Genomic DNA, 13,110 nt, shown 5'->3' on the forward strand with positions numbered 1-13,110 from the left:
GTTTAATGCATGTGAATTTAATGTGTGCAGTGAGACAGTGGGGACTGTGAGACTGTGGTGCCAATGGCTCCTGTGTAGCTGAGCTTCAAGTGAGGGAGGGGACAGATAATTACACTCTCTAGGGAGGTAACTGGAGCATGGGTGAGTCAGTCCTGGGAGAAACAATTTGCCCTGAGGCCTCAAGATTCCCTACACAGTCCTTTTGGGTATGCTCTGAATGTAAGGTCCTGACCACTCTTTGCTAGTACTGTTTCTCAGGGTTGTGTTTTAGCAGCAACCTTGGAGGATAAAAAGTGCCTATAAAAAGAGCTGGGGATGTTGCTCAGTGGTAAAGTGCTTGCCTTGCATGCACAAGGTTCTGAGTTTGATTCCCAGCAAAGGAAGAAAAAAAAGTGCTTAACCTTCACCCCCAAGAAAAAGCAGGCTTGCATACTGCTTAACAATAACAATATTGTTAAACTCTCAGAGCTTAGTGCTCCTCAGCTTTCATACAAGTCCACTGCAGATGTAGTATCTACTAGGATCCCTCTATCTTGCCCCCTTGGGACTTGGGAAGTTCTTGCAGCTTGAAGGTGTCATGAGTCCTCTGTCTCTAAGTCATGAGTCTTGTCAGCTTCCATGAAACCTTGACAGGCTCATTTGTTAGACTGCAACTGACATAAAATTCCAGACCCTGTTGGAGTGGTTTTTCTGAGAAGCAGCATGCTGTTCTGGCCTAGTTTTAGGCTCTAAACAGAAAGTCAGTACCTCAGGTGGTTCTGAAGGCCTTCCTGAAGGTACCTTGTTCCCCTTGATGATAAACTGTCCCCTAACTTCATAGCCACCTGGCTTCTTGCTGTGGCCTTTGAGTGATGAACTCATACCCCAAGAGGTCTTTTAGGGACAAAACTCAGGCCAGGTCACTGCCAAATGATGGGCGTCTCTAGAACTCATTCATACCCTGTCATTTCATTAACCCTGTGCTTGAAAGTTATCATCAGTATCAACTCCATCTGTTTACTTCTTCACAGGACTGCCAGTCAAGAAGACTCCATGGGGGTGGGGAAAGGAGGCAGAAGACAGCCCCCTGCCTTCTGAGAACATTGAACTCCTTCAAACACTTCAGATGTTAATTGCTGAAGTCTGCAAAGTGAATTGTTAATTGTTTTGGGAGCACCAAAAAAAAAAAAAAAAAAAAAGAATAAGACCAAGAAGCTGAGCCTAGAAGAAGCAAGAGGATTTGTAGTTATATTTAGAGTTGGGTTGAAGTTTAAACCACTTAGGACCAGCATTTGTGACCTCTTGGAGAATCAATTTTCATAATCTGTAATATGGAGTAGTACTGGAGTATGTACCTCAAGGGCTATTGTAATAATTTGGAAAAAGCATTGAGCTTTTTCACACAGTTGCCTCCAGGTAACTAAATTTCTACCCTCTGTTAAAATTCATGGGCCTGGCCAGGCATTGCAGCAATCCCTAGTACCACAGGAAAGAAAAAGGAATTAGCCATGGAAGGAAGAGGAGGGGAGCTAGGGATAGACTCAGATTAAAGGAACAGAGGCCAGAGCAAAGGGCCCCAGGAGAGGGCATTAGAAGAGTCTCTGTGGCCTTCCGAACTCAATTCTAAAATTATTTGAATGCCACTCAGAACATAGACAAAACACTTAATTTTAGTCTTAAATTCAACAAATGCTTTATTGTTTTAATCATTACATCAAATATTCTTGTTGTTCAAATATTGTCAATAAATCCAAGGTCACGGGTGGTCAAATATTGTAGGGATTCCGTTCATTGGCCTTGATTTGACATCTTTGGGCAAAGGTGAAGATAAAATGAGAGAGTGGGTTTTGAGGGTTTTCCTATGGATCAAGGTGATTGGAATCACCCCAATTCTTAGGTGCTACAAGCTGGTTATAGCTCACTTTTGGAGTAGGCCTTTTTTGTGTCCCCAGGATCCTTTGTCAAAGCCAAATCCACAGACTCTTGGATGCTCTTTGCTGCCCTGAGCCCTGATTTAATAGCTGTGTCAATCCAGCCATGGGGCAGGGCTGTGTGTTCACCAGCAAAGTGGACCCGCCCTTCTGGATGGCTGAGCTCCTGTGCGTAGTCCACATATTGGTAAGGAGTGAAGGAGGTGAACGCTCCCAAGGAATAGGGGTCTTGGCTCCAGTGCTTGACCATGGAATAGGGGCACAGGGCCCGGAGCTGTTCTTTGGGGCGGTCATGGACAGCAGCTAGGTCATCCAAGATGACATCTACCACCTGGGCATCGTCCATGGCAGCAAAGAACATGGAATCATCACTCACAGTATAGGAAGCCAGGATGATACCTGTGCCATTGTGGGAGATGTGACTGGGATAGTAGATAAAGCGGGCGGGGCGGTCGGTGCTAGACTTGCCACCGAATATGCCTTCTTGCTCCCAGAAACGCTGTGTGCAGGCCAGGATCACTTTGGTGGCGCTGGTGTAGTGGACTGAACGTAGTGAATTCTCCTTGTTGAGAGAGAGGGGTGGCCGAAAACGGAGGAGCCGGGCAGCCTTGGCAGTGCTGGCCACCACCACAAAATCGGCAGTCAGACGTGACCTGGGCTGCAGAGGGTCAGCTGTCCTGAAGGTGACATGGACATGGTCTCCAGACATCTCTACTTCCTCTGCTGGTGAGTGAAACAAGACTGTCCCTGGCAAGAGGGCACCATGAAGGGCCTGAGGGAGTTGGTCAAAGCCTCCGACGATTTCATGAAACCTGAGAATGAGCAAGCAAAGAAGGAAAGAGAAACAGGTAGATGGACAAGGCATTCAGAAGACAGGTCATTTGGACTGGACAGAGGCTGAGTTCCCTAATGGACTGTACCACTCATGTGTTGGGGAGATTTAACAGTTGGCAAACGGATTAAAGCAGCCAGAATGTCAGCTTTAGGGAACTAGAGAAAGGTGTGGCTTTGCGTTGATCAATCAGAAAAATGTAACCCTCTGAGTCTGTATAGCCCCTTACTCTTTGTTACCTTCCTCTGGTCCCCTTGGTGGTCACCTCCATGGAAGATGCCTGGTCTCATGGCTGACAAAGACCCGGATTCTTATGTATGGATTCAACCCCTTCCATGATGTCCTTACAGAGTGCAGCACAGGGTAGCCTTAAATATTGCAGGCTAAACACCACCAAGAACCTTCATTTGACCTTGATCTGTCTTCAGACTTCCTCACCTTCCTCTCTCCCCCTATGGCAGCCATTGGCTTGAATTTAAATTGATTAATTCTGAATAAAAATGCTGAGGAGAAGTGGGAGGATGCAGGTAGGGAAAGAAGAGGTCTGTAATCCATCAGGGCTCTTCCAGGCTTAGTTCTCCTCTGGTAAATGTCAGTACCTGTTTCGTCTGAAATGGGTCACAGAACCCCAGGTGAGAGTGAATCTCAGTTCTTTTGATCTTCATTAGCTACAGATCACATAGCCAGTTACCCAGGGTGACTAAGATCTGAATTTGGAAGCCTTGATTATCTTTCAGGTCTGAGAGATACCAAGTTCCTCTTGCATGAACCTCTAATGTAGGACTGAGGTCATGCTCTTTGTCACAGAAGAATAGGTAAGGGCCAGAGTAAAGCAGATCTATTGGCTCCTAAGAGCCCCTTAGCTAGAGGTTCTCAAAGTGGGCTCCCAAGTCAGATAGCAATGTCACTGGAATATGTCAGAAATGCATGTTCTTGGGTCTCAGCGAAGGTCCATTGACTTTGGAAGTGATGCCCCATGTTTAAGAAGCACCCTCCCTCTGGTGGTTCTGAGGGGCATTGGAGTTGGGAAACCCCTGCCTCCCCTCCTGTCACTCTCACTTTTCTTGGAGTTATCACCTGATTTATCTTGTCCTTCCTTCTACCCCTGTCCTCACTAGTAACTGGCCACCCCGTGCCCATTCTCTCCCCCCATTTCCCACCGAGATTCCTGAGAGAAGATGATCAGGTCACGCAGAGTTTCTATGAAGGACTCGTAGTAGCCAGAGTCTGTGTTCAGCAGGTCCCCGATCATCTGCACTGCCCCACGACTCAGGTCCCCCACCTTGATCAGGTACTCCTGGGATCACGTTCAGGGAAAGAAGGCAACCAGGTCAGAATGTTCAGGGAGCCGACATGAGAGCCATTGCCTCCCACCTGGGGGTAACGAGGAACAGAACTGCACAGGGTGGAATGACAGAAGTGCACTCAGCTGGGTCCCAGGTGCCTGGTTTGCACACAGGGCTCTGAGGACAATGTTCCAAATGGTCTCCAAGTCCCAATAACAGGGACAAATAGCTAATGTTTGGTATGGATTTTAACCTACAGACCCTCTTCCAAGCCCTTTACTTGTATAATCCTCTTATATAATCTGAAGAAGCCCTATTTTACAGATGGGAAAGCTGAGGTCCAGTCTTCATGTCCATCTGTAACTGTATGGGGCCCAGACTGGCCTCTCTGATCTACCCAAAACACCAAGCCAGGAGAAAGGTGAATACCAAGTATTGCTTCCCATCCTGCCCTGACCCTCTATCCTACCCATTACCTGGCTGCCCTGGCCCCTGGACCATAAAGTGACTATGAGGTTCTACTTCTAGTATAATTGGCCTGTGATTGTGCCCTGCGGTTTGCCCATGCTCCTTTCTCCCAGGCAAGTCCTGGACATGACAAATCTGGCTGGAAAAGTTTCACCAATCAGGGTGGCTGATCAGATATCACAGGACTTTGACCCACCCAACTTCTGAAGCACCCAGTTCAGAAAGGCAAACCGCCACCTCTGTTGGAGCAGTCGGCCATGAATGGTTAGGATCTCCTCATAACCATTCAGCTTCCTCCTCAGCTATCCAAATTTATGCACCCCCTTGCCCCCTTTGCTCCCATCTCAGGAACAACCACTGGAGGCCAACTGTCCTCCCCTAGCCAATCACATAGGTGCTCCCTTTCCAGTTAACTGCCTCCAGCTTCTCCATGCCAATAGCCTCCGAATGAGGCATATCTGAAACCTTCCCCTTGTGGCTGTGTGTGTGTGTGTGTGTGTGTGTATGTGTGTGTGGTGTGAGGATTGAACCCAGGGCCTAGTACATATCAGGCAGTGTTCTTCCTCTGAGCTATTCCTCCAGCCCCAGTCACCTCTTTTTGCACTACAGCCATGAGTACATCAATGATGGACCACGTATAGGACAGTGGTCCCAAGAAAGTGTATAGCCTTGTGACATTGTAGCCATCTTTGTGTAACTAAGCATTATGATTTTTACTGAACTCTGTCATCATCTAAGGATGCACTTCTGCGACGTTATCCCCCTCATTAAGCAACACATAACTGTATGAGGGCTTTCCCATACCTCTACCTGCCTTTGACTCTCTGCAAAAATGCAAGTGATGGTGGCAAGTTCCTTGAAATAGCAAGCTCTGACTTGCTGTATCTTTGACCTTTGATTGCTGTCCTTGGGGTGGTCTTTTTTAAAATTTTCTTTCTTCCCTCCCTTCCTACCTTCCTCTCTACTCTCTCCTGTCCTAGTGGAGCTTACATTCAAGTAAAGGAGAGAGATTATAAAAAAAGATAAACAAGTAAGGTGCAGTGTAGTGAGTACTAGGGTGGGTTGTCCCACTGGGTTGGTTTCTGGGTAGCTGTGACAGGGTGGTGCATGGTTAGCCATGGTTAGAGGGGAGCCTCAGGACTGACCTTGGTGGAGAAGGAGTCATACTTCTCCAGAATCTGGCTGCAGCTACTGTTCTTCAGCTCCTCCACCAGCTTGGCATGGAAGAAGGAGGAGGGGAGGACACTTTAGTGAAGGTCAGTTCCACACACACCCTAGACCCTGCTCCCACATACCCCCATGTTCCACGCTTGGCACTTGCTTCCACTCATCCTGGGTGTGTCTGAGGCATTCTTTATATTAGTTCTGAATGCAACACTCAGTCCTACAGCTGGATTGGGGCACTTGAGGATGGAAACATTATCCCCTGTCTTGCACATATTCTGAGGTGTATAAAGCTGGAGCCAGGCTCCCTGTCAGCCTTGGAGCCCCCAGAATTGGGGAAGTCTATCTCCTTGTCCTTGTCTGAGGACATTTCTGCAGGCCTCTGGGGCCACTGTGAATGGTGTGGATGCCTAAGGGCTTGGTCCTACTGAGCTGTTGAGTGACACTTGATGAGGTCCAAGAGCTATGGAGTGTATGCTGAGCTTAGCAGGATATCACTCCAGCAAAGGCAGGGCATCTGGACAGAGGCCTCCTGTGTAAGGTATGTCCCAGAGCTCAGCTGTCACACTGAGGTCCTTTTGGGTCACAGGTCAGGAAAGAAAAAGGCACTGTCAGTGCTGAGTAAACATTGTTCAGTTAGAAGAAGGCATGCAGGTATTCCAGACAGGGCCCATCATTGATTTTCTTCCTTGACCACATATCAATAATGATGACAATTATAATTCAAGGTTGGCCATATGCCTTGCAAAGTTCTGATCACTTTATACGCATCTTCTCACTTAATCTTCACAACCAGGCTGGGAGAGAGGCTCTAGCAGTATGATTGTTTTATAGAAGTTGGAACAGAGAGATGGCAAGCATCTTGTCCAGGGTCACACAGTACATTCAAATAGAGTCCAGCTTGTAGGTCTCTCTCTGCCTTAAACCTAGATCTGCCATGATGATCTCAAAGGCAGCTAGCTTTACACATATCTGTACATGTGAAGACCTTTGGGTCTGAAAATGCACAATGACTGCTGAGATGGGAGGTCATGGGAGGGAGGCAAGGTTGACAGACCAAGCTAGTGGAGCCCTCCTGCACATGGGCCTGGGGTCCACAGAGAGAAACTTTAGAAATTTTGCCGTGGTTAGAGGGGAGCCTCAGGACTGACCTTGCACAAGATGTCTTTGAAGAAGGTGATGGCCTGCATGGAGGTCACTGATTCCTACTTTGGCTTACCTTTCTCAATGCTTCAGCAAAGAGCTGTTCAGCTGTCTTCCCCACCTCATCTGCTCTGACTGGGTACCCTAGCAGGCTGGGGTCAGCCTGCACAATCCCCGTGCGCTGCCGTATTCCATTGATCAGCACCCAGGTCTGGTTGTTGGAGGGGAAAAACTCCTTGAGGGTCAGCCCCAGTTTCCTAATAAACTCATGACAGAGCCTGTGGAGTGAGTCAGAGATTGATCCAGGATGAGGAAGCAACCAGTCTTCCCTGCTCCCTATGCTCACGTCCTGCCCCTACTGGATTCTCTGGGGCCCTCTCTAACCTCCCTCTACAGAAGGAACACTGGCTACTTAGCACTGAGTTGCTATGCCAAGCTATGGCTATGTGACCAAGAGGAAACCCTCTTTGCTGGCTGAGATCTCTCTCACTTTGTTCAAGACTTGAAGCCTTCAGACTTTTAGGTGTGGCCCCTCCAGGTCCAGGAGATACTATGAAGATGTGTAGAGGGAATGTCCCCTGGATTTATCCTCCCTGGAGACTGTGTGTATCATGAGTATTCCAGTCTGCATTCTCCTAATTCCTGCTCACCCACCCCTTCAGGATGGCCCTCCCAAAGTGGGCCCCCACAAGACACCTCTTTCTCCCACAAGGATGTTCATATTTCTATCGTTAGCAGGCCTCACAGACTGCCTTTTGACTTTCTCAGGTGTTCTCCTATCCCAATTATCTTTTGTGATCCTCAACAGGTGCAGCTATGTCTGTTCTCTATATTAGAACATTGATGCTGGGAGAGGGTTCGAGGTAGCTGTGGAGCTATGAAATGAGTTGGCATAGGTCCTGTCCTTGTTGCTAGCAGCCCATATCCTGGTCTTCCCCATCCACCCCCACTTCTCTCAATCATACCTGTGGTTGATGGGGATCCTCATGGCACCCAACTCTATGTACAACTGTGTTCCAGGAACTCTATGGGTCTCAATTCTGCCACCTACACACCCTGAAGCCTCCAGGACAGTCACCTAGAAAGATAAGTATTTATAGAACACAACTAGGCTAGTCGTGTCCCCGCCATACAACCCCCTCCTCCTCCCTCCAGGCAGGCCCAGATTTGCCTCTTTCTGAAGTCTCTCTGTGTCATAGTGACAGACCAATTGCTCTCCTACCCCTTCCATCCCAGCCTAGAATCCTAGACTTAGTCTTTGGCTCCAGTTCCACTGGGCTATCCACCACCTGCAGCCACCTCCCTGCTCAGAGTCCAGGATCCCTATGAGGTACTCTCCCAAGCACCATTGTGTACCTGGTGGCCAGCATCCTGCAAAATCTTGGCAGCTGTGAGTCCAGCCATGCCTGCCCCAATCACCACTATCCGTTTCTTTTCAGCTGTCTGCCCCAGCCCATCTTGAGCCAGCTGTAGTAGTTCTTCATACTGGGGGTCTTCAAAGCATTTGACAAGGTCATCATCAAAGGCCTGGGTACTCATGCCCAGCATAGACAGAAGGGCCAGAGCCAGAAAGCCTGGGAACATAGTTGTGGAGATGGCAGTCAGGCAAATAGCTGGGGACCAAGGAAGCCAGCCTTAATTCTTGATCAGTGGAGGATCATGTCACTGAACCTGTAATGCAACATCCTGGGAATTCCTGTTTCTTTCCTCCCTACCAGAGTGTGCATTAGCCGTGGACCCTCCCATTCTTGCTTTCCATGGGGAGATCAATGCCCTCCATTCAGGGAGAGACACAGGCTGCATATCTGTCCCTGAGGACCTGCCATCACCTCAGCCAGCTGGACTTCCATGTAGGAGGCCAAGCCCTCCACTGACTAGAAGACAGGTGAGATAGCTCTACCCTTCACGTTGGGTTTCCTTATCTCCCCCTTGGGGTTGATAAAATGTTTGTTACAATGGGAATACCTTACCTCACTGCAGCTAAGGAAGGATGTGGGTAAGACATTGTTTGATAAACTTACATTCTCTGAGGTGTGCATGGTAGGCTACCAGCTTTCCAAGACTAAGAGGAACATCCTGGGGTCATCTCTTAGAGATGACCAAGGGTTATTGAGGTTAAAGAATTTTCTAGACCTAGCCTCCATTTCCACACTTGTCTTCCATTATATTCTGTCTCTGTTCTGAGAGAGATGTGCCATAACTTCCCCCTAGGGTCCTATAAAAGGTGTAAGTCTTGTGATTGTTTCATTCCTATTTTCAAAACTATTTATCTGTGCTATGGGCTGAATTGCATATGCCCAAAATTCATATGTTGAAGCCTTAATCTCTAGTACTTCATAATAGTGACTCTATTTATAGATGGAAGCCCTTAAAAGGTGGTTAAGGTAAAAGGAGGCTGTTAGGATAGGTCCATTCCAATCTGATTGATGTCTTTATAAGAAGAGGAAATTTGGACACAGATAGAGACACCAGGGATGTGTACACAGAGGAAATAACTTGTGGGAAGATAGTTATCAGGAAGCCAAAGAGAGGTCTTAAATCAAACCTGCCAATGCCTTGATCTGGGACAGCCAGACACCAGAACCATGAGAAAATAAATTTCTCTTATTTAAGCCACTCAGTCTGTGGTATTTTATTATGGCAACCTGAGCTGACTAATATAGTTTATTCTTTTTCTCCCCCCATGTGGAGAAGAAAAGATGATTGGTTCTTACCCAACTCTCTCAAGTCAGATAGCCACAGACCTTGGAAGAAAATTTGTATTCATTTTTCTTCTTAAATTTTTTTTGGTGTTAGGAATCAAAGCCAGGGCCTTGCAAATGCTAGGCAAGTGCTCTATCAACTGAATTATATCCCCACCCATATTTGCTTTTCATGTAAATCCACACAAGGAATGTGTGAATGTCCCCTGGTCTTCAATCTCAGGATTTTTATTTAATTTGGGCTACCCTTCTTTCTTGGTTTGTCATAGGATTGGTATTCACATTACAGAAAATAAAGGCACAGAGGGACCCATTATTTGTCTCCTTCTGGGTATAATTTCTCACTCTCCCATTTCATTTCAATCATCACCATTAAGTTTGTGCGGTCCTGCTGATTCTTGCATGGAGTATGTTAGATAATTGCTAACCTCTTGTCTTCTCCATCTTGAAACAGAAATCAGTCCCTACTGCACAGAGTGTGCCTCCTGAGAAGCACCTAATGTATTTGTGGAATATAGGGGTGGTAGAAAAACTAGTGGATGGAAAGATGGGGGAACAAATAAATGAGTGCATGGATGGACAGTGGGATGGACAGTGGGAAGGATGTGTGCACAGAGAGGCTTTGGGGCCTCCAGCCTCTGCATTTCATCACAGATTCCAGCTGGTGGGCAGTGTCCAGCCTGGACTTGTGCTCTCTGGTCCTTGAGACCAACATTTAAAAAATTATTTATTTTTTGGTTCTTTTCAATTATATATCCATTTTGCTATGATTTTGCAAGCATGGAGTATATGTTACTCTAGTTAGAATCCCAGTCTTAAGGATGTACATGGTGGTGAGATTCACTGTGTTATTTTCACACATGTACGTGGGAAAACTGTGTCAGATTCATTCCACTGTCTCCTTTGCTCATCTCCCCTCTCTTCCCTCAATTCCTCTTTGTCTACTGCTCTTCTAGTCTTCCCTTCACTCCTCCTTCTATTGTGGGTTAGGGTCCACCTATCAGAGAAAACATTCCCCCTTTTTTTGTGGGGATCCTTCCGTCCACCTTTCCCCTGACTCTGGCCAAGGACTTCACCTGCTTCTCCAGCTTCCTTCTGTGAACCTGTGTGTTTGGCTTTCTCATTCCTTTTACTCGGTCCATTCACATGCACAACTCTCAGAATTCAGCCTCTCTCTGCCCTCAGGAATCGTACATCTTTTCTTTCTTCAAGGAATGGAAATAGGGTTTATTCCTTGTCTATTTCTTTGAAAAGAGAGCAGAATCTGACTCATTCTGAATTCCCAAGTTTTGGTCTTTTTCTCCCCAGTCCCTTGGGATGTTTATAATTATTTCATTACTTACTTATTTGTGGTACTTATTGATTGAATACAGGGCCTCTCTCATGGTAGGCAGGTGCTGTTACACTGAGTTACATACCTAGTCTTCCAAAAACATTTTTATCGTTATTATTTACTAATTAATTTGTTTTATGGTACTGAGGATTGAACCCAGGACCTCACACATGCTATGCAAGGACTCTGCCACTGAACTTTATCCCTAACCTTTCCAAATTAAAAAAATAATTAATTTTTTATTTTGCCAAGTTGCCCAGGCTGGCCTCTAATTTAGAATCCTGTAGCCTCAGCTTCCTGAATAGCTGGGATTACTGGCATGTGCCACATACAGTCTATTTTAATTTTTGATTAATATATATTGATTTTACATATTCATAGGATTCAGTGTGATTATTCCCACACATGCATACATGCACTGATCATTTCAACAGCATCTCTATATGACTTGAAAATGGTACTTGAAATTGTCAGCAATTCCATTCCTTAAGGAAACCATAGATTCATGGCTGGACCTTCTAGGAAACACAAATGCTTTGAGGTGTTTTCCCAAAGGTGAGGGGGAAGTTTCCATGGAGAAAGCCCCCTCTTCTATCAGTTGCCTTGCCCTGTAGAGTCAGCTCTGTAGAGTCAGCTCATTAGGGCAGAGGGCTCCTCCCTGGCCATAGAGAACAGAACAGAGTATCTTTGCTTGAGGAGCTATCAAAACAATCCAGAATAGCCTTCATTTCACACAGAAGAAACCAGACCCAGAAATCCATGGAGACACACAGGTATTTACTATTTGCAAAGAGAAACCAACACCAGACCCACAGCCCTAGCGCCCCTCCACATGCCTCCTGAGTGAATCAACAACCTGCCTTAAAGAATTGCTGTGTTCTGTTTTGGAGGTGGGGGGACTATTAAGCAGCCCAGATGCCTTCTCTGAGAATTAAAAATCAGATATTTCCTGTTCACTCTGAATAGAAGCTGTGCACAATTATTACATGTCAATTAAAAAGGAAAAAACCTCCATAATTTCTGATTTTTTGTCCCCTATTGGTTTGGAAAGCAGGATCGCCAGAGCAGGTTAATGGGAGATAAGAATGGAAGACTGGGAGGAAGAGGGATGGCCCAGAATCCTGGCCTTGTGGGCTCCCTCCGGGTACTCACAGAAGCTCAGCATGGTTCTTAGTTCCCCAGGATCTGGAGCTGGATCAGGTCCTTATAGGGCTCTGAGGATTGTCTGAAAGATGTGAGCAGAGTCAGAGATATTTATGGCCTGTTCCTGCCTCTCAACTTCTTAGTTCCTACCCTTAAGTCACAACACCCACTGGAAGCCTGCCAGGGAGGAGGCCGTGGACAAGAGATGCTTGGGTCCTGGGGGAAGTAGGCACAACCTAGTGCTCTTCTTATCTCCACTTACCAGATCTGCCCACCTTGCCTCCCACTACTCTGTCAAGTGGCCCTTACTCTGTCAGTTTCCTTGGCTAGAAACCCTAAGGTAGGTTTGAGTCCTCCTTTCCCGAGTCTTTGTGTCCAGGGTTTCCAGCTTCCTTAAGCTCTGCCTTCCCAGGGCACTTACCATCGTACCCATTCTTTGCTTAGGTTCCCTCTCTCTCCTAGCTTGTGGGGTTCTCTCCCTCTGCCCCTTCACAGTCACTGCAACTGGGCCCTTCTTTGCCTTGGCCACTGCTAGAGTGACAGTTGTAAATGCAAATCAGGTTTGGTAGCTCCCTCTCTCCCTCTCTTTTTAATATTTTTGTAGTGGGGATTGAACACAGGGCCACATGCATGCTAAAGCAAGAACTCTACCACTGAGCTACCCCCTCAACCCCAAACTTGCTCCTGGAAAACTTTGATACTTTTATTTATTCTGCTGGCTAAAGAAGAACCTATCAAAGAACTTGTTTCTTTAGCAAGGACGCCTATTGGAGTGCTGGGTAGGCAGTGGTGCTTCAGTGAATACTCTCTCAATGAACACATAAAGGAGGTGTGAGGTTCGGTACCCAACACTGTGGCCAGCAGGGACTCTGGTTTCCAAACTGACAACCTCCAGAAGACAGCCTATCCCATCCTCTTCTCCCACATTATCTCTTCATAAACTTGTCTTGGACAAAAGTGCCTCTGTCTCAACCCCTCACGGTGCTTCAGGATGTTTACAACAGAGATTTCTCTATCTGTGGCTTAATTAGTCCTTTGCTTCCTGCTCCCAAGTGCATTTTGTCCCCACCCACCCAACTCCTGGTGTTTTTTCCTTGTAGCCTTTCGGGAACTGTAACCTTCCTCCTTT

General features: G+C 46.7%; 1 protein-coding gene across 1 annotated transcript; it reads right to left on the reverse strand.

Annotated features, from left to right (window-relative positions):
• Positions 1-1,890: 1,890 nt before the first annotated feature.
• Positions 1,891-8,387, reverse strand: LOC308657538 (L-amino-acid oxidase-like; the record flags this gene model as incomplete). Its single annotated transcript, XM_081309310.1, has 6 exons — positions 1,891-2,722; positions 3,903-4,039; positions 5,642-5,710; positions 6,880-7,081; positions 7,769-7,881; positions 8,160-8,387. The coding sequence occupies 6 exons, from the start codon at positions 8,385-8,387 to the stop codon at positions 1,891-1,893; spliced, it is 1,581 nt and encodes a 526-aa protein (XP_081165436.1).
• Between the last annotated feature and the right edge of the window lie 4,723 nt (positions 8,388-13,110).

This window comes from Spermophilus citellus (assembly GCF_964194105.1).
Source record: "Spermophilus citellus genome assembly, chromosome: 1".
Classification (NCBI taxonomy): Eukaryota; Metazoa; Chordata; class Mammalia; order Rodentia; family Sciuridae; genus Spermophilus; species Spermophilus citellus.